The following is a 23,274-nucleotide window of genomic DNA, read 5'->3' as shown; positions in this document are numbered from 1 at the left end:
TTGACACCTGTCCTCAGAGACCATGATACACACTGACACAGAGCAGAATAGAGACTGTTACCCCTACATAGGGTCACTTGCCAGATGTTGATTGACACCTGTCCTCAGGGACCCTGATACACACTGACACAGAGCAGAATAGGGACTGTTCCCCCTACATAGGGTCACTTGGCAGATATGGATTGACACCTGTCCTCAGAGACCCTGATAAACACTGACACAGAGCAGAATAGGGATTGTTCCCCCTACATAGGGTCACTTGGCAGATATGGATTGACACCTGTCCTCAGAGACCATGATACACACTGACACAGAGCAGAATAGGGGTTGTTCCTCCTACATAGGGTCACTTGGCAGGTATGGATTGACACCTGTCCTCAAAGCCCCTGATACAAACTGACACAGAGCAGAATAGAGACTGTTCCCCCTACATAGGGTAACTTGGCAGATATGGATTGACACCTGTCCTCAAAGCCCCTGATACACACTGACAAAGAGCAGAATAGAGACTGTTCCCGCTACATAGGGTCACTTGTCAGGTATGGATTGACACCTGTCCTCAGAGACCATGATACACACTGACACAGAGCAGAATAGGGACTGTTCCTACTACATAGGGTCACTTGGCAGATATGGCGTGGTCGTGGGAGGAGGAGGATGACTTTCACCTCTTCCCCTGTTAGATTCCCGTTGTGCTGTGACATCACCCTTATACGCTGTGTAAAGCATACTTTTTAATTTATTTTGCAAATGCTGCATCCTTCCCGACTTGTAATTCGGTAACATTTCCGCCACTGTCTGCTTATACTGGGGGTCTAGTAGTGTGGACACCCAGCACAGGTCGTTCTCCTTCAGCCTTTTTATATGAGGGTCCCTCAACAGGCATGACAGCATGAAAGACCCCATTTGCACAAGGTTGGATGCCGAGCTACTCATTTCCCGTTCCTCCTCCTCACACAGAGCAGAATAGGGACTGTTCCCCCTACATAGGGTCACTTGGCAGGTATGGATTGACACCTGTCCTTAAAGCCCCTGATACACACTGACACATAGCAGAATAGGGACTGTTCCCCCTACATAGGGTCACTTGGCAGATATGGATTGATACCTGTCCTCAAAGCCCCTGATACACACTGACACAGAGCAGAATAGAGACTGTTCCCCCTACCTAGGGTCACTTGGCAGATATGAATTGACACCTGTCCTCAGAGACCATGATACACACTGACACAGAGCAGAATAGGGACTGTTCCCCCTACATAGGGTCACTTGGCAGATATGGATTGACACCTATCCGAAGGATCCCTGTTTCACACTGACACAGAGCAGAATAGAGACTGTTCCCCCTACATAGGGTCACTTGGCAGGTATGGATTGACACCTGTCCTTAAAGCCCCTGATACACACTGACACATAGCAGAATAGGGACTGTTCCCCCTACATAGGGTCACTTGGCAGATATGGATTGATACCTGTCCTCAAAGCCCCTGATACACACTGACACAGAGCAGAATAGAGACTGTTCCCCCTACCTAGGGTCACTTGGCAGATATGAATTGACACCTGTCCTCAGAGACCATGATACACACTGACACAGAGCAGAATAGGGACTGTTCCCCCTACATAGGGTCACTTGGCAGATATGGATTGACACCTATCCGAAGGATCCCTGTTTCACACTGACACAGAGCAGAATAGAGACTGTTCCCCCTACATAGGGTCACTTGGCAGATATGGATTGACACCTGTCCTCAAAGCCCCTGATACACACTGACACAGAGCAGAATAGAGACTGTTCCCCCTACATAGGGTCACTTGGCAGATATGGATTGACACCTATCCTAAGGATCCCTGATACACACTGACTCAGAGCAGAATAGGGACTGTTCCCCCTGCATAGGGTCACTATGTGCCTTTTTTTTTTGTTTGGTTTTTGAAGCCACAGTGCAGCACCATAGGGCCGAAAAATTAGGCATGTACACATGGCTGAAAAATTAGGTATTGTTGCAGCCGCTGCTGTAGCAGCGGCCATAAAAATTGATGTTTGTTTCCCAGGCAGAAAGTGTCCTAAAACATCGCGGCTTGAACCCTAGTTGGTGGCGGATAAGTCACGCAAGTCAACCGGCATTCAGAGCTAAAATACAGCAGCATGTGGACCATTTTTAGCCCAAGGCAGCTCATCTCATCAGGCCTTTTTTAGTCGAATGTATCGCCCAGTGTCAGTCCCTTCGGGATCCATCCCTCATTCATCTTAAATAAAGGTGAGGTAATCTAGACTTTTTTGACCTAGGCGACTTCTCTTCTCAGTGACAATACCTCCTGCTGCACTGAAGGTCCTTTCTGACAGGACACTTGAAGCGAGGCAGGTCAGAAGTTCTATCGCAAATTGGGATAGCTCAGGCCACAGGTCAAGCCTGCACACCCAATAGTCAAGAGGTTCATCGCTCCTCAGAGTGTCGATATCTGCAGTTAAGGCGAGGTAGTCTGCTACCTGTCGGTCGAGTCGTTCTCTGAGGGTGGATCCCGAAGCTCTGTGGCGATGCGTAGGACTTAAAAAGCTGCCCATGTCCTCCATCAACTACACGTCTTTAAAGTGTCCTGTCCTTGCCGGCATGGTCGTGGGAGGAGGAGGAGAATGACTTCCATCTCTTCCCCTGTTAGATTCCCGTTGTGCTGGGACATCACCCTTATACGCTGTGTAAAGCATACTTTTTAATTTATTTTGCAAATGCTGCATCCTTTCCGACTTGTTGTAATTCGGTAACATTTCCACCACTTTCTGCTTATACCGGGGGTCTAGTAGCGTGGACACCCAGTACAGGTCGTTCTCCTTCAGCCTTTTTATATGAGGGTCCCTCAACAGGCACGACAGCATGAAAGACCCCATTTGCACAAGGTTGGATGCCGAGCTACTCATTTCCAGTTCCTCCTCCTCAGTGATGTCAATGAAGGTATGTTCTTCCCCTCAGCCATGTACAACACCACGGGTACCAGATAGGTGACAACGAGCACCCTGGGATGTCTGTTGTGGTTGGTCTTCCTCCTCCTCCTCAAAGCCACATTCCTCCTCTGACTCATCTTCCTCACAATCCTCTTCCAGCGTTGCCGCAGGTCCAGCAAGCGATGCTGATATGGCTGTTTCTGGTGGTGATTGTGACCACAACTCTTCTTCTTCCCCTTCACTCTCATCTACGGCCTGATCCAGCACTCTTCGAAGGGCACGCTCCAGGAAGAAAACAAATGGTATGATGTCGCTGATGGTGCCTTCAGTGCGACTGACTAGGTTTGTCACCTCCTCAAAAGGACGCATGAGCCTACAGGCATTGCGCATGAGCGTCCAGTAACGTGGCAAAAAAATTCCCAGCTCCCCAGAGGCTGTCCTAGCACCCCGGTCATACAAATATTCATTAACTGCTTTTTCTTGTTGGAGCAGGCGGTCGAACATTAGGAGTGTTGAATTCCAACGTGTCGGGCTGTCGCAAATCAAGCGCCTCACTGGCATGTTGTTTCGCCACTGGATATCGGCAAAGTATGGCCATGTAGGAACGCCTGAAATGGCCACACACCTTCCTGGCCTGCTTCAGGATGTCCTGTAAGCCTGTGTACTTATGCACAAAGCGTTGTACGATCAGATTACACACATGTGCCATGCACGGCACATGTGTCAACTTGTCCAACTTCAATGCTGCTATCAAATTTTTTCCGTTGTCACAAACCACTTTGCCGATATCCAGTTGCTGCGGAGTCAGCCACTTTTCCACCTGGGCGTTCAGGGCGGACAGGAGTGCTTGTCTGGTGTGACTCTCTGCTTTCAAGCAAGTCAAACCCAAGACGGCGTGACACTGCCGTATCCGGGATGCGAAATAGTACCTGGGCAGCTGGGGGGGTGCCGTTGATGTGGAGTAAGACGTCGCAGCAGAAGAGGACTCAGCCGAGGAGGTTATGGAAGAGGATGGAGTAGGAGTAGTAGAAGAGGTGGCAGCAGGCCTGCCTGCAAGTCGTGGCGGTGTCACCAACTCCTCTGCAGAGCCAAGCATTCCATGCTTGGGAGCCGTCAGCAGGTTTACCCAATGCGCAGTGTAGGTGATATACCTGCCCTGACGATGCTTTGCAGACCAGGTATCAGTGGTCAGATGGACCCTTGTCCGAACACTGTGTGCCAGACATGCCATTACTTCCTTTTGCACAATCGAGTACAGGTTGGGGATTGCCTTTTGTGAAAAGAAATTCCGTCCGGGTACCTTCCACTGCGGTGTCCCAATAGCTACAAATTTTTTGAATGCCTCAGACTCCACCAGCTTGTATGGTAAAAGCTGGCGGGCTAATAGTTCGGACAAGCCAGCTGTCAGACGCTGGGCAAGGGGGTGACTTGGTGACATTGGCTTCTTACGCTCAAACATGTCCTTGACAGACACATGACTGTGGGCAGATGAGCGGGAACTGCTCAAGGCGGGAGACGGAGTGGCGGATGGTTGAGAGGGGGCAAGAAGGACAGCAGTGGTTGACGTGGCTGAAGATGCTGGACCAGGAGGAGGATGGCGGCTTAGAGTAGGCATGCTGCTTGTACTCATGTGTTGATCCCATAGGCGTTTGTGATGTGAGATCATGTGCCTACGCAAAGTAGTTGTACCTAGGTGGATGTTGGACCTCCCACGACTCAGTTTCCTTTGGCAAAGGTTGCAAATGGCATCGCTGTTGTCAGAGGCAGACACACAAAAAAAATGCCACACTGCTGAGCTCTGCAATGACGGCATTCTGGTGGTGGACACAGCATGCGTTGATTGGCGTGCTGTCGGGCTGACCCCGGGTGCCGATGCATGCTGTCTGACTGTGCCACTAGCTCCTTGCGACGACCTCCCCCTGCTTCCAACTCGCCTCCTCCTCCTCTCTGTCTCCCCATCTGAACTTTCGCCCTGTTCTTCTTCTTGCCGAGCGGGCACCCACGCGACATCCATGGACGCATCTTCATCATCAACCGCTTCGCTTGTATCTGACAACTCAGAAAAGGAAGCAGCAGCGGGTACAACATCATCATCATCACACCGTACCTCCATGTGTTTAATGCTGCCTGCCTGAGACATATCCCTGTTATCTACATCCTCTAGCAATAATGGTTGCGCATCACTCATTTCTTCAAACGGGTGTGTGAATAACTCCTCTGACATACCAAGTAAAGCGGCTGTGGTGCTAGTTTTGGTGGTGGCGGCAGGCGGGTGAGTGCTATCTTGAGAGGTGTCTGAAGCTAAGCTGGAGGAGGATGGTGCGTCAAGCTTCCGAGCGGTGGCTGTACAAGATTGGGTGTCCTGTGTTAGCCAGTCAACTAAGTCCTCAGAACTTTTCAAGTTCAGGGTACGTGGCTTCTGAAAACTGGGCATTATTCTAGGGCAAAAGGGAATCACAGCACCACGACCACGACGGCCCCTGCGGGGTGGCCTGCCTCTGCCTGTCATTTTTTTTGGGATTAGTGGTACTATGCGTGCAAGCTACTGTGAGACCAGATATGATTGGCAATGTGAACTGTAACAGTTCTGCAGAGCACACACTGTAGGCCTGAGACACCCGCTTGAAGACAAGTAACTGCTATTCAATCTATAACAGTGAAAAATAAATTTTGGTTTTAAAAGCACGCTATAGAGACACCAGATATGATTGGCAATGTGCACTGGAACAGTTCTGCAGAGCACACACTGTAGGCCTGAGACACCCGCTTGAAGACAAGTAACTGCTATTCAATCTATAACAGTGAAAAACTAATTTTGGTTTTAAAAGCACGCTATAGAGACACCAAATATGATTGGCAACTGTCAAAGCACGCTGGAACAGGTCTACAGAGCACACGCTGAAGTAGGCCTGACACCCAGACGCTTGCAGACAACTAACTGATCTTCTATTACAGTGAAAAAAAATGATTTCTTTAAAATCTAAAGCTTAAGCTATTGTTAAAACAGATATGAGTGGTGGCACTGGACAAGTAGGCACAGTATCCAATGTGAACCTCACACAGAAGCAGGCAGGCAGGCAACTGCTCTTCTATTACAATGGAAACAAAATTTTGGTTGTAAAAGCACGCTATAGAGACACCAGATATGAGTGGCAACTGTCAAAGTACGCTGGCAGGGTTGTGCAGGGCACACGCTGAAGGAAGGCCTGACAGAGCCTCTTGAAGGACACTGACTGTCTGCTATTAGCTTACACTGGAAACCTTTTTTCTTTGTAAAAGCACGCTAAAGAGACACCAGATATGATTGGCAACTGTCAAAGCACGCTGGCACAGGTCTGCAGAGCACACGCTGAAGTAGGCCTGACACCCAGACGCTTGCAGACAACTAACTGCTCTTCTATTACAGTGAAAAAAAAATATTTATTTTAAATGTAAAGCTTAACCAATTGTTAAAACAGATATGAGTGGTGGCACTGGGCAAGTAGGCACAGTATCCAATGTGAACCTCACACAGAAGCTGGCAGGCAGGCAACTGCTCTTCTATTACAGTGAAAACAAAATTTTGGTTGTAAAAGCACGCTATAGAGACACCAGATATGAGTGGCAACTGTCAAAGTACGCTGGCAGGGTTGTGCAGGGCACACGCTGAAGGAAGGCCTGACAGAGCCGCTTGAAGGACACTGACTGGCTGCTATTAGCTTACACTGGAAACCTTTTTTCTTTGTAAAAGCACGCTAAAGAGACACCAGATATGATTGGCAACTGTCAAAGCACGCTGGCACAGGTCTGCAGAGCACACGCTGAAGTAGGCCTGACACCCAGATGCTTGCAGACAACTAACTGATCTTCTATTACAGTGAAAAAAAATGATTTTTTTAAAATCTAAAGCTTAAGCTATTGTTAAAACAGATATGAGTAGTGGCACTGACTGTGCAAATGAGCAAGGCATCCAACCTGACACAGAAGCTGGCAGGCAGGCAACTGCTCTTCTATTACAGTGAAAATGTTTTATTTATTTTAAATCTAAAGCTTAACCAATTGTTAAAACAGATATGAGTGGTGGCACTGGGCAAGTGGGCACAGTATCCAATGTGAACCTCACACAGAAGCTGGCAGGCAGGCAACTGCTCTTCTATTACAGTGAAAAAAATGATTTATTTAAAATCTAAAGCTTAACCAATTGTTAAAACAGATATGAGTGGTGGCACTGGGCAAGTGGGCACAGTATCCAATGTGAACCTCACACAGAAGCTGGCAGGCAGGCAACTGCTCTTCTATTACAGTGAAAAAAAATATTTATTTTAAATGTAAAGCTTAACCTATTGTTAAAACAGATATGAGTGGTGGCACTGGGCAAGTAGGCACAGTATCCAATGTGAACCTCACACAGAAGCTGGCAGGCAGGCACCTGCAATTACATTACACAGGAAAAAAAAAAAGCAGCCTGATTTTATAGCCCTAAAAAGGGCTTTTTGGGGTGCTGTCCTTACAGCAGAGATCAGATGAGTCCTTCAGGATTGTAGTGGACACTGAATACCCTAGCCTAGCTAACAATTTCCCTATCTAATCAGCAGCAGCTAAACTTTCCCTCCTCTCACTAAGGATGCATCTTCCGAATGAATCGAAAATGGATGCTGGGAGGGAGGTTGGAGGGTGTGGAAGGGAGGGAGTGCTGCTGATTGGCTGGAATGTGTCTGCTGACCGAGAGGCACAGGGTCAAAGTTTGCCCAATGATGACGAATAGGGGGCGGATCGAACTGCGCATGTGTCCGCCCACCGCGGCGAACGCGAACACGCTAATTTCGCCGGGAACTGTTCGCCGGCGGACAGTTCGGTACATCACTACAAGTAACTGCTATTCAATCTATAACAGTGGAAAAAGTTTTTTGGTTTTAAATGCACGCTATTGTGACACCAGATATAAGTGGCAATGTGCACTGGCAGAGGTCTGCAGAGTACACGCTGTAGGCCTGACACCCGCTTCAAGGACACTAACTGCTATTAGCTTATAGGGAAAAGCTTTTTTTCTTTGTAAAGGCACGCTATAGAGACACCAGATATGAGTGGCAAAGTACACTAGCAGAGGTTGGCAGAGTACACGCTGAAGGCCTGACACCCAGACGCTTGCAGACAACTAACTGCTATTCAATCTATTACAGTGAAAAAAAAAATATTTTTAAATGTAAAGCTTAAGCTATTGTGACACCAGATATGAGTGGTGGCACTGGGCAAATGGGCACAGTATCCACTGAACCTGACACAGAAGCTGGCAGACAACTAACTGCTATTCAATCTATTACAGTGAAAACATTTTTTTTCTTTTTAAATGTCAAGCTTAAGCTATTGTGACACCAGATATGAGTGGTGGCACTGGGCAAATGGGCACATTATCCACTGTGAGCCTGACACAGAAGCCTGGCAGGCAACTAACTGCTCTTCAATCTATTACAGTGACATTTTTTTTTCTTTTTAAATGTCAAGCTTAAGCTATTGTGACACCAGATATGAGTGGTGGCACTGGGCAAATGGGCACAGTATCCAATGAGCCTGACACAGAAGCTGGCAGACAACTAACTGCTATTCAATCTATTACAGTGAAAACATTTTTTTTCTTTTTAAATGTCAAGCTTAAGCTATTGTGACACCAGATATGAGTGGTGGCACTGGGCAAATGGGCACAGTATCCACTGAGCCTGACACAGAAGATGGCAGACAACTAACTGCTCTTCAATCTATTACAGTGAAAAAAAATGTTTTATTTTTAAATGTCAAGCTTAAGCTATTGTGACACCAGATATGAGTGGTGGCACTGGGCAAATTGGCACAGTATCCACTGTGAGCCTGACACGGAAGCTGGCAGGCAGGCAACTACAATTACATTACACAGAAAAAAAAAAAGCAGACTGATGTTCTAGCCCTAAAAAGGGCTTTGTGGGGTGCTGTTCTTACAGCAGAGATCAGATGAGTCCTTCAGGACTGTAGTGGACACTGAATACCCTAGCCTAGCTATCAATTTCCCTATCTAATGAGCAGCAGCTACACTTTCCCTCCTCTCACTAAGAATGCAGCTTCAGAATGAATCTAAAATGGATGCTGGGAGGGAGGTGGGAGGGTCTGGAAGGGAGGGTCTGCTGCTAATTTGCTGGAATGTGTCTGCTGACCGTGAGGCACAGGGTCAAAGTTTGCTCAATGAAGACGAATAGGGGGCGGATCGAACTGCGCATGTGTTCGCCCGCGGCGGCGAACGCAAACACGCTATGTTTGCCGGGAACTATTCCGCGGCGAACAGTTCGGTACATCACTAGTGCACAAGCAAGGTGTTGAGTATTGCTCAATAAACACACTTCTTCTGTTCCAATAAGAAGTCAGTTTTCCTAATTTACATATAGTTTTACTTGCAAAAGTTGCAAAAGTTTGATTCTCCAAAGGGCTTTAATATCTCTGCCACAGTATAAGAGGGCAAAGAGTTACATACACTGCTCAAAGTATTTTTGCTGCCTGTGTCATATGGTGTCCTGGATCTGACACAAGACAGTGCTGAAAGCATTAGACCAATTTTAAAAATGGGTATGTAACTATAACACTTTTATACTTAGAAACATTAGAGCTGTAGGTTATGTAACTTCAGTGGGAATATTAATGGTTTTAAATAGCCCTAACATGCATGTTTTAAACTATAAGGTATTATTATCATTATTGGCATTTATGTAGCTTCAACTTATTTTGCAACACTTTACAATTTTATAAAGGGGGTAATTTAACAATAAATGAGACAATTACAGAATGTTGCAGAAACAAAAGGTTGATATCAATATTATTCAAGAAACACAGCTCTGTTTTGGTATTATGCTCTGGATTTTATAAATATATATAAACATTTTTTATGGTTTTTAAGAAAGTTTTCCCTGTGATGATAGTTTGAGCTCTTAACAGATGGACCTAAAATTAGAAGGTTGCTATTCAGAAACCTAATTCATTCATTTAGGAAAGTGCAGCATACTTCATGTGTAATCCATAGAAATAATTGATATCTAAAGAAGTCATTAATTTTGATACAACTAGGAAACACTATAACAATATTTAGATATACAATATTTATTTGTGATTGGAAAGTTGTAATCCCTGTTACATTATCCATTTGCATAGGTAATTGACCAGTTGACAAATTGACCAATTTATTTGCGACAAAGTACAATTGGTTAACAACAAAGGAATTGTTTATGTACTTTAAATGGATACAGTTTGTACTGCAGTATCCAACGTGTGTAGTTTTGGCACTCCAGTTGGTGTGGACTATATCTCCCATTATGCTCATATAGCATTAATGCTGGCAAAGCATCAGCGGGGTGATGTAGTTCACAACACCCGGAGCTGAATTCTACTACAATTAGAAAGTAAAGAAAAATACATTTAACCCCTTAAGGACCGGACTGTTTTTGCGATGTTGTACATTTGCGACCAGGCATCTTTTTACACTTTTGTGGTGTTTGTGTTTAGCTGTAATTTTCCGCTCTCTCATTTACTGTTCCCATACAAATTATATATTGTTTTTTTCAGGACAAAAGGGGCTTTCTTTACATACCATTATTTATATAATCTCATGTAATTTAATTTTTAAAAAATGAAAAAATATGATGAAAAATTGAAAAAAATACATGTTTTTTGACTTTTATGTGAAAAATCTTTTACTCATCTACAAAAGCGAATGAAAAAAACTGCTAAATAGCTTCAAAATTTTGTCCTGAGTTTAAAAATACCCAGTGTTTACCTGCTTTTTGCTATTTTTTTGCATGTTATAGGGCTATAAGTACAAGTAGGATATTGCGGTTTCAAAACATAAATTTTTAAAATGTATCAATAGTGACATTGTAACACTATTATCTGTCATAAATCGCTGAATAACACCCCACATGTACATATTTTTTTTAAAGCAGACAACCCTGGGTATTCAATATGGGGTATGTCCAGACTTTTTTAGTAGCCACTTAGTCGCAAACACTGGCCAAAGTTAGCGTTCATATTTGTTTGTGTGTGAAAAAAGTAAAAAACTAAATTGAACGCTAATTTTGGCCAGTGTTTGTGACTAAGTGGTTACTAAAAAAGACTGGACATACCCCATTTGCAATACCTTGGGTTGTCTTCTTTTGCAAATGGTATGCCATCATGGGGGTAATTCTCATTCCTGGGCTACCATACGCTCTCAAAGGCAACGTAACCAACCTGGCCATTTTCAATGTAAAAATATTTGACCCATATATTTGACCCTGTAACTTTCAAAAACGCTATAAAACCTGTACATGGGGGGTACTTTTATACTCAGGAGACTTTGCTGAACACAAATATTAGTGTTTCAAAACTGGAAAATGTATCACAACAATTATATCATCAGTAAAAGTGCTGTTTGTGTGTGAAAAATGAAAACAAAGTCACTTTCACTGACAATATCATCGCTGTGATATGTTTTACTGTTTTGAATCACTAATATTTGTGTTCAGCAAAGTCTCCCGAGTAAAACAGTACCCCCCATGTACAGGTTTTAGGGTGTCGTAGAACGTTACAGGGTAAAATACAGTGACAGCAAATTAAATTCTCTGGACTTTCGGCCTGGGTTGGCAGGCAGGTCCCTTAAATTGCAATCAATAAAATAACTTAATTATGTAAAAATATTACATAAATATGCACGTAGAATTTAAATATATATGCATATTTATATATTTGAAGTCTACGTGTATATTTATATAATTATTTATGTAATTTTGTATATGGACATATGAATAGTTCGTATTCTTTTTATTTATTTATATATACATAGATATATATACAATTTCATTCTAAGTGTATTTTGATATAAATATATATATATTAATATCAAAATACAGTTAGAATAAAATTTCGTATAGATATATAATTTTTTTAAAAATTTTTATTATTATTTTTATTTTTTTAATTTAATTTAATTTACTTATTATTTGTATTTTATAATAATATATATATACAATATATATAGTTATTATATATATTATATATATATATACGTGTGTAATTTAATAATAAGTGTATTTTTATATTAATATATGTACATATTAATATAAAAATAAACTTAGCATGACATTATATATATGATATATAGACATATATTATATAGGTATAATATATGTCTATATATCATATATATATATATACACATATATAATAATATTTTTTTTTTTATTCACTATAACTTTAATTTTTTTATGATTTTACACTTGCAGGGAGACTGCCTGTCAGCACAGACAGTCCCCCTGCAGGCAGATACTTGGACACCTATTGCGACCATGTGGTCGCCCTGTTGGGCGATCACATGGCCACAGGGGTCCTAATCCGCCATGGGGAGACTGTCTGGGCTGCAGGCAGTCTCCCCACAACGGGAGCAACGCCGATCGCCGCCGGGTGAACGACGGCGATCGGGTAAGTACCTCTTAAATTTAGGACGGTTCAGGACCGTCGTCGGTCGGCAACGCAAAAATGCCGATGACGGTCCTGAACCGTCTAGCGTCGTTAAGGGGTTAAAATGTTTCTTCTTTTCTACTAATGGAGACAGTCTTTAATCTACAATTAGGCTTGAGTGCAAGGATTTTTACTGTTCTTATATATATATATATATATATATATATATATATGTTTTGTATTATTTTGATGTACTACTTATATATACATAGATGTATATATAATTTACTTTTAAGTGTATTTTGATATAAATATAAATATAATTTGTTTTATTCATTTTAATTTACTTATTATTTGTATTTTATAATATATATATATATATATATATATATATAAATATATATATATATATATACACACGTGTGTAATTTTAATATAAAATACACTTAGTATGACATCATATATATAATATATATATACACATATATAGATATAATATATGTCTATATAAAAACACACACATATCTAATTATATTTTTATTTATTCATTTTTTTTTCTTTTTACACATGCAGGGAGACTGCCTGTCAGCAGAGGCAGTCTCCTGCAGGTAGATACTTGGACACCTATTGCAGCCATGTGACCACTCTGTTAGAGTGATCACATGGGTACAGGGTCCTAATTCACCGAGGGGAGACTGCCTGGGCTGTCAGGCAGTCTGCCCACACCGGGAGCAATGCTGATCGAGGTAAGTACATAATACAGTTATAACGGTTCAGGACCGTCACCAGTCCTCAAGGGGATTTTTCCGATGATGGTCCTGAACCATCAGCAGTCGTTAAGGGGTTAATTATATGTGTTTAGTATTTATGTCTCTGTTAACATGTCAGCACTGTGTTACAAAAGGAGGTTTTATAGGAAAATGTAATTCTGAAGTAAAATAGAATTGTATAAGGGAATTCAACGGTTAATTGAATGATTGCTGCATGATTGATGTAATGAATTCTCTATGATTACTCAATATTTGGGAGGGCTGACTTTTTCATATAAACATTGTATTTAAAGATGATAATCGGCGGTTAGGAAAGAATCTGGAGGAGACACAAAATGCTTCAAGATTCTTTTGGTATATGGTGTTAACTCCACTCCCCCATGTTAATTTAGTGTCTACATTTTCACAAGCTTTTGTCTGCTAAACATTTTATGTTACCACAAGTGACTACAGGAAGCACACTGAATTCTGATATGAACACCAGGTACTTAACTGAAAGCAAACCAGCAAATCCACAGAACCATAGTATAAAGAAGAATCTTCAGGCACTCATGGTGTGCAAATAGCAAGCGGCTTTATAGGAACGAAGAGCAACATTTCCACCTGAAGCAAGTTCTTTGTCAGCTTGACAAAGTGTATCTGGCAGTCTTGTAGCATGCATTCTCTTATTAGTATTTTTTTTATTGTAACACCTGAACAGATGCAGATTGTACATATATTGGCCTATAAGGACTGCTAGTTTATAGAATACTAATTTGGTTAATTCTTGTAATGCTTGAAGATAATTAAAAACTAATTAAGAAAAATGTAATTACTTGAACAAATATTTATCTTTTGTATTCAATGTAAAATTTGAAATATATATTCAAAATGACAAAAAAACTAATCTTTGTGTTTTTAAGAATTTCCTGACAGTTTCTAGGGGAAAAAAAATCACAAAAGAAGATATAGAAGAGGCCACGGTCTTTAATATCCCTTCTATTAATTAAAATATTACATATTCTTTTTAAGAAAGCTCAGTAATCTAGAAGGGAAAGTTGCAGCCTTTGTGAGAATTTATTAATAGATGATATTAAAATACCCAGTGACCTTTCCTTAGATTATTGTCATTTTACATAAGAAACATTCTCAAGAGATGAAAAGTGAAACAAAACGCAATGTAACAGAATTTATTATTCAAAGCTTCACTGACAGTCCAGAGCTCCAGTTTCCAATTTTTATGCTATTTCTTTTCACCTACCTCATCATAATTTGGGTCAATGGAACCATTTTCATTCTTATTATAATTGACACTAATCTTCATACTCCTATGTATACATTCTTGATGATGCTTTCCATGGTTGATATCTCTAACATTTCAAATGTTATACCCAATATGTTATATATGCTTCATACACAGCATAAGACTATTTCACTTTTGGGATGTGTAACTCAGACATATTTATTCATATCCCTGACATGCACTGACACCCTGCTGCTTGGTGCCATGGCCTATGATCGATATGTGGCAATTTGTCACCCTCTTCATTACTTTACTCTCATGAGTAAACAACGTTGTGGTCTACTGATAAGCATGGCATGGACTGTTGGTTTTACAGATACTTTGGCACATGTGTTTTTCATATCTAAGTTGTCTTTCTGTGCATCCAAATATATTGACCATTTCTTCTGTGATGTCATACCATTGTTAAAAATCTCCTGCAGTGACACATCCATTATTGAAATGTTAACGTATGTTGAAGGAACAGTACTTATTGTTCCAGATTTTCTGCTTATTTTAATCTCTTATATATTCATTATATCCACCATTCTAAAAATAAAATCTGCAGATGGACGACGTAAAGCTTTTTCTACCTGCACTTCTCATCTAACCTGTGTTATTATATTCTATGGGACAATTTCATGTTTATATATGAGGCCTACATCGAGCTACTCTCCAAAACAGGACAAGTTTTTTGCTCTTGTATTTGTCATATTGGTCCCCTTGTTGAATCCCCTTATTTATAGCCTAAAAAACCAAGAAGTAAAAACTGCTTTAAGAAAAGTTAAGAACATGCTGGTAGGTTAATGAAAATACAAAATACTTGTTAATCAAGGAAAAAAACATAATATAAATAATATTCCTGAGTATATTAATTATCTGGTGAAATACTATAATAAAAGTAAACTTGTCCTGATTTTATTGAGGGAGTGAAATTCTTTAAAACTCATCAAAATTGACACGTTATAAATAAAAGCCTTATTTGTGAGGTTAGGTTATATTAAATTATAGAAAATTGTAATGTTGCATTATTGGTGTGTTTATAGTTCTCTTGATGTGTACATCAAGCCTTTGGGAAATAGTGATCACATTATGGTATTTTTTTAAATACACTCTAAAAAGCCAAAGCATGTGGGGTATACTAATATGTATAACTTAAAAAAAAGCCAAATTCAATAAAATTAGGGCAGATCTACAACATATCGACTGGCATACACTCCTTAGGGAAAAAAACACTGATGATAAATGGAAGCTCTTAAAACGAATATTAGAAATGTACATTTCTCAGTATGTACCATTGGTTAATAAATATAAAAGAAACAAATTAAAACTAATGTGACTTAGTACTGAAGTAAAACAAGAGATTAAAAATAAGAAAATTGTATTTAAAGCATTTAAATCAGACAAATCAGACGCATCTTATATAAGATATAAGGAAACCATTAATTCTTGCAAAAAGGCAGTAAAAGTGGCTAAACTAGAAAATGGGAAAATAGATAGCCAAAGAATGCAAAACTAACCGCCAAATATTTTTCAAGTACATCAATTCTAAAAAAAATAAATAAAAAAAAATGAAAGTGTAGGTACACTGGAAACAGGGATGGGACTGTTAGTTAATGAAGACCAGGAAAAGGCAGACATTTTAAATAACTATTTTTCTTCAGTATATATTAATGAGGATCCCATGGCAAGAGATATGCAAATTATTGCTGCAAAAAACTTGCAGATAACTTGTGATTGGATGACTTGAGACAAGGTGCTACAGCAGTTCAAGAAAATTCATGTAAATAAAGCTCCGGGGCCTGACGGAATTCGCCTACGAGTACTTAAGGATCTAAGTGGGGAAATAAGTGAACCTCTATATTTACTCTTTCAAGATTCTTTTGTTTCAGGTATTGTACCGGGGATTGGAGGAAGGTAGATGTCATTCCTATATTTAAAAATAGTTCAAAATCCTTGCCTGGAATTTGTAGACCTATGAGCTTAACTTCTGTGACTGGGAAAATATTTAAAGGGCTATTAAAGGATAATATTCAGGAATTCATTGGGAAGAACTTTGTTATTAGCAATAATCCGAATGGTTTTATGAAACATAGGTCATGCCAAACTTACATGATTGCATTCTACAATGAAGTAAGTAGAAATATAGATCAGGGTGTTGCAGTGGATGTGATCTACTTGGATTTTGCCAAGGAATTTGATACGGTTTCTCACAATAGGTTAGTCAGCAAACTAAAATAAATTGATCTAGATTAATATTTTTGTTCTTGGGTAGAACATTGGCTTAAGGATAGAGTACTACCAGTTGTCATTAATGGTACATTTTCAAGCTGGACAAACGTGGTAAGTGGTGTCCTTCAGGGTTCTGTTTTGGGACCACGTCTATTTAACACATTTATAAATGATCTTGCAGTAGGCATTGAAAGCAATATGCTAGTGTTTGCAGAAGACCCAAAACTTTGTAAAGTAATAAAATTTGAGCAGGATATTGCTTTGCTGCAAAGAGATTTAGATAGATTGGGGGACTGGGCACTAAAATGTCAGATGAAATTTAATGTAGAGAAATGCAAAGTTGTGCACTTCGGGGTCAAGAATGCACAAGCAACTTACACCCTAAATGGTAGTGAATTAGGGATAACCACACATGACAAGGATTTGGGAATTGTTGTAAACAACAAATTAGGCAGCAATATGTAATGTCAATCTGCATCTGCTAAGGCCATTAAGATTTTGTCATGTATAAATAGGGGCATAAATTCTAGGGATAAAAATATAATTTTGCCTCTTTATAAATCGCTGGTAAGACTACACTTTAAAAATGCGGTGCAATTTTGGGCACCTGCTCTAAAGAAGGATATCATGGCACTAGAAAAAGTGCAGAAACGAGCTACAAAATTGATAAAAGTAATGGAGCACTTTAGTTACGAAAAAAAGGTTAAAAAATGTAAATCTCTTTAGTTTGGAAAGACAGCACCTCAGAGGGGATATGATAACATTATACAAATATATTCAGGGCCAGTACAAAGTATTATCTGGAAGTCTGTTCATAAACAGGGCTATACATAGGACACAAGGTCATGTATTTATCCTGGAAGAAAAATTTAATATAAGGCAAAGGAAAGGGTTTTTTTTACAGTAAGAACTATAAGGATATGGAATTATCTGCCTGAAGAGGTGATTCTATCAGAGCCCATACAGATGTTTAAACAGCAATTGAATGGGGGCGGGGCCTGACTGCAGAAGGGAGCAGACGCATGTCGCCGATGCTCCCGCAAATCAACTTGCCTAAAGCCGACTTTTGATTACCGGAGGCAGAAAACTGGACCCCCGGTGCTCCCAAGCATTAAGGGACATCGGGACCAACATGTCGACACCACGCAAGTAGCTCCAAGTTCCGGACCCGACCCATACAGGTTTGCGGCCTACAAGCATGGTAGCGGTGGGGGGGGGGGGGGGTGGGCCGCTCCCCCACTGCCAACTCACACGGCGAGGCACAGCTGGAAACCCCGTTCCCCCCCTATGGACCGGCGGGGGTTATCCCGGTCCCCACCGAAGCGATGCACAGGGTTACACGGAAGGCATCTGCCAAGCCGGGCTTGGGCCCCGGACGTTCCGGGCCTAGCAACACTGCAGAAGCCCCATGCCTCATGGCTCCTGTACCCGCACAAGCCACGAGCCTGGGTTTAATCTTTCAGCAATTTCTAGAAAAACTGGACAGACTATTTACATCTCCCCATGTGCCCAACGTAGGTACAGCGAGTGGGAAGGGGAATCAGGGGCGGAACGGGCCTCCTATGGGCACCGCTTACCCTTCAGCGTTACAGCCAAGCACCGACCGCCATCCCGGGCCAGGGGTCACCAGGAGGCTAACTCCTCGGCATCGGCCACATCGCCGGAAGGCTCCCCGACGCGCCCTCACAGGGAAGAACTCGACCTCTCATGGCACCCGAGTTCGTGGATCCAGGATGCAGACCCCACACGGAGCCTGGGGCCAAGGGGAGACCCAAACGCCCTCACACCCCTCCCGCACTCAACGAACACAGCCCCTCGTCGGCAGCAGACATGAACGGAGGTTTTCGCCAGGATCTGTCGGAGAGGGCAACTCACCAAGGCAGCAACCCGACCTCGATGTCTGGCCTATCCATTCAGCACTCAGAGCTGGCATAGGCTGAGCAAACCGAACTGTCTAGGACTTAAGCATACCCGGTGCCCGACTACCAGCTTGGAACACAATAGGACTGGCGATGCTCTGAATGCCACTGCTAACATGCATACTTCACTGATGTCAGACATTTCCGTTTAGACTTTGTTTTATGTTGGACGTTTAAAATGTTGAGATAGGACATGCAACAATCCTTAGTTTAACCGTATAACTATTTTAATGAACTACTGGGCCTTCCTAGCTGCCATGTTAGCTTGGACTGTACAACGACCTAGGGAAATGCAGTCGACAATAGTTTGCGTTCACTCTATAGCGACACTGTGGTTTATAGATTCCGTGTACACATCTTGAAATAGTTCTCAGCTAGCATGTATTGATGTTACTGTCTCTAACACGTTTATTGTTTTCAGCTGGAATAAGTTGTAAATATGTGAAGCGTCCCTTAATGTGACTACCCCCTTCGCCTGGCCAGCCAGTTCATGTTCCAGATAGGAAAGTCGTATGCTCAGTACAGTGTAAAACACTTAGATTCCTGTACATTAATGATCGTATTGAGCCTGTATGACCTACCTCTTACTAACATAGGATCACTAGCCTGTTATGTTCTAAGTGTCACGGTAATATACCCCAACACGCAGGAATAGTTCAACAGTCAAGAGACAAGAAACAGAGTTCGTCTTACCGGACCTTAGAATGGCCGGACTAGGACGAGAGAAAGACAAAGTCAGAACAAGCCGAGGTCAAGGGAACTGAGAGACAGCGTAACGTAGAACAAGCCGAGGACTGGTACACAGAGGACAAAACAGCGGATAAGCAAACAAGGATAAGGAGAGAGCGGAGTCAGGAACAAAGCCAAGGTCAAGCACCAAAAAAGCAACTGAACGATACAAGCACTAAAGGGAACTGGACAGAAACCACGATAGGGCAAGGAGCAAGGGAAACAGGTGAGTATAAATACCCTAAGGTTCACTTCGATTGGCCCCTGTCATATCCACGCCCCCAAAACGTGAGTGTATGGGGAATGTGGCCTGACAGGGGCCAATGGGAGACTGATTCTAATTTAGTCTCCCACTGTCCCTTTAAGAGCGCGCCCGAGACGCGCGGCGCGCTCTTAGTGTCGGACGGGACACGTGACCGCTTCTCGCGGTCACTGCCCGCCTGACTGATCTTATCGTTGGCTGAGCCGCGCGCGGCTCGTGCAGGAGCAGGACCGCGCGCGGCGAGAAGAGAGGACCCCGGCCGGCCCCTGGAGAGGGTAAGTACCGCTACAGTACCCCCCCCTGAAGACACGCCCACCGGTTGCACAGGAGGGGTTTTAACAAGGAGGTATGAAACACGTTAGGAATGCGTAAATTTTTAGGAAGATCCAATGCATACGAGACAGGATTAACCACATGCAAGATACGAAAAGGACCAATAAAACGAGGGGCCAACTTCATAGAAGGCACAAGAAGACGAATATTGCGAGTAGAAAGCCAAACCCGGTCTCCCACAGCATAGGATGGAGCCGCCCTGCGATGCTTGTCTGCCTGAACCTTCTGGCGAGCAGCTGAGGCCACCAAAGAACACTGAACCTGCTCCCAAGTATTACGTAGACTAGCCAAATGTTCGTCCAGAGCTGGCATGCCCTGTAAGGAGAATGCAGCTGGAAGAACCACAGGATGCCGGCCATAAACAACGTAAAAAGGGCTGTTACCGGAGGATTCATGAGCAGCATTATTACGAGCAAACTCAGCCCAAGGAAGAAGGTCAGCCCAATTGTTCTGATGGTGGGACACGAAACAACGAAGATACTGCTCCAGAGATTGGTTGGCACGTTCAGCAGCTCCATTAGACTGGGGGTGGTAGGCTGAAGAAAACGAGAGGGAGATACCCATCTCTGCACAAAACGTTCTCCAGAATCTGGAGATAAACTGGCTACCCCTATCGGACACGATCGAAGTGGGAATACCATGCAACCGAAACACCTCCCTGGCAAAGATAGAGGCAAGTTCCTTGGATGATGGCAATTTGACAAGAGACACAAAATGAGCCATCTTAGAAAAACGATCCACAATCATCAGGATGACAGTTTTACCATTAGAGGGAGGTAATTCAACAATGAAATCCATGGATATATTGGACCACGGTCTCTCGGGTATGGGCAACGGATGCAACAACCCACAAGGAACTCTGTGGGAGGACTTCATACTGGCACAAGTGCTACAGGCAGTAACGTAATCGGTGACGTCCTTGCGCAAGGAAGCCCACCAGAAATATCTAGAAACTGCTGAGAATGTCTTAGAAATACCAGGGTGTCCAGCAGTTCTAGTGTCATGATATAATGACAAGATGTCTCGTCTCTCTGGTATATCAACGAATAGCTTATCAGCAGGCCTCTCCCCAGGACCCAAGTTTTGTTTAGCCTGAATAGCTTGTAAGAGAGAAGACGAAATGGAAAGAACAGTAGTCGCTATTATTCTGTCAGGCGGAATGACAGGGGTAACATCGACCTCGAGTTTGTCAGTAGTCTCGAATTGTCTGGACAGAGCGTCAGCTTTAGTATTACGATCACCCGGTCTGTATGTGATTATGTAATTAAAACGAGACAAAAACAGAGACCACCTGGCCTGCCTAGAAGACAATCTTTTTGCTTCACTAAGGTATGAGAGGTTTTTGTGATCCGTTAAAATGAGGATGGGATCCCTGGTACCCTCTAGCAGATGTCTCCACTCCTTGAGCGCCAAAATGATAGCAAGGAGTTCACGATTGCCTACATCATAATTCCTCTCTGCTTTGGACATCTGTCTGGAAAAGAAGCCACAAGGGTGTAACGGCTTTTCAGGTGAATCTCTTTGAGACAAGATAGCACCTACCCCTATCTCAGAAGCATCAACTTCAAGAATAAAGGGGAGTGAAGGGACAGGATGCTGTAAAACAGGAGCAGAGGCAAATGTAGCTTTCAAGAATTCAAAGGCCTCGAGTGCTTCTGGTTTCCAGACATGAGTATTACCATCCTTCTTGGTCATTCTGGTTATAGGCGCTACAATGGCAGAAAACCCTTTAATAAAACGCCTATAATAATTAGAGAACCCCAGAAAACGCTGAATGGCTTTCAAACCCTGGGGTGGAGGCCATTCCATAATGGCAGACAGTTTCTTGGGATCCATACGAAAACCCTCGGCAGAGATTATATAACCCAAGAATTGGACTTCAGATTGATCAAATGAACATTTTTCGAGTTTGCAATAGAGACCGTTAACCAGAAGAGTTCTCAACACTAATTTAACATGCATGTGATGAGTCTGTAAATCAGTAGAATAAATTAATATGTCGTCCAAGTATACTATAACGAATGTATGTATAAATTGACGTAGGACATCATTAATAAATTCTTGAAAGACTGCTGGGGCGTTACAAAGACCAAAGGGCATCACAGTGTACTCGTAGTGGCCACTCCTGGTATTGAAAGCTGTCTTCCACTCGTGATCTTTTTTGATACGTATGAGATTGTAAGCACCCCTAAGGTCCAATTTAGTAAAAACTGTGGCCTGTTTAAGCCTATCAAATAGTTCTGTGATCAAAGGTATGGGGTACGCATTTTTGACGGTGATTTTATTTAGGCCCCTATAGTCAATACAAGGCCTTAATTCGCCATCTTTCTTAGATACAAAGAAGAAACCAGCCCCTGCCGGGGAAGAGGATCTTCTTATAAATCCCTTCTCTAGAGATTCCTTAATATATTCCTCCATAACCAGATTCTCCTGAGGAGATAAAGGATATATTCTCCCTTTGGGAGGCATCGTACCAGGTAATAAATTAATTGCACAATCGTAAGGCCTGTGAGGTGGCAATCTTTCAGCCTCCCTTTTACCAAAAACAGATTTAAGAGACAGGTACTGAGAGGGTATGACCGTAGGCACGGGAGGAATATTAGTAGAATTCAAAGGGGTGACTTTAACAATACAATACTCTTGGCAAGAATCACTCCAAGAAACTATTTGTCCTGACTCCCAATCAATGGTGGGATTATGAGTACGTAACCAAGGATACCCTAACACGAGGTGAGAGGAAGGAGAAGTAATGATCTGAAACCGAATGGTCTCAGAGTGTAACACCCCTGTAGACATATGTAGTGGAACAGTTTCATGTGTGATAACTGGAGAGCATAATGGTCTACCATCTATGGCCTCAACGGCCAAGGGTGTCTCCTTCTCTCTGGTGGGTATGTTATTCTCCTTGACAAAACTGGAATCAATAAAGTTTTCGGCCGCTCCGGAATCAACCAGGGCTAGTATATTCCCTGCTATGCAGTTACTATCAAGGTGCAGGGAAACAGGAAGAAGTAATTTATTAAGAGGCAAATGTGAGGACTGTGATGTCACACCCAAGGCCAGTCCTCTATACGGTCTTAGGTGCGATAGTTTCCCGGACGCACGGGACATTCTTGTCTCATATGACCCCTCCTACCACAATAAAGACAAAGTCCCTCCTTTCTCCTATAAAGCTTTTCAGCGTCAGTGAGTTTAGCAACCCCTAACTGCATAGGTTCCTCCTCAGAACCTTTAGATCCCTCGGGAGTCTCAGCTCTAGGGGAGTTAACGGGAACAAAATGTCTATTTCTGGACCTGGTATATAACCTGTCACGGATCCTGTTATCTATATCGATAAGATAGTCAATCAGGTCCTCCAGGGGTACAGGGAGGTCCTTAGCTGCTACCTCATCCAACATAGT

At 42.4% G+C, this 23,274-nt stretch overlaps 1 protein-coding gene across 1 annotated transcript; it reads left to right on the top strand.

The window, feature by feature from the left end:
• Positions 1-14,272: 14,272 nt before the first annotated feature.
• Positions 14,273-15,205, top strand: LOC134574641 (olfactory receptor 5AR1-like). The gene has a single exon (XM_063433773.1). It carries the CDS (start codon positions 14,273-14,275, stop codon positions 15,203-15,205), a length of 933 nt encoding a protein of 310 aa, XP_063289843.1.
• The last annotated feature ends 8,069 nt before the right edge of the window (positions 15,206-23,274 follow it).

The sequence above is a fragment of the Pelobates fuscus genome, chromosome 10, assembly GCF_036172605.1.
Source record: "Pelobates fuscus isolate aPelFus1 chromosome 10, aPelFus1.pri, whole genome shotgun sequence".
NCBI lineage: Eukaryota > Metazoa > Chordata > Amphibia > Anura > Pelobatidae > Pelobates > Pelobates fuscus.
Note: the sequence above shows the minus strand (reverse complement) of the source record. Positions and strands in the feature narration are given on the sequence as shown.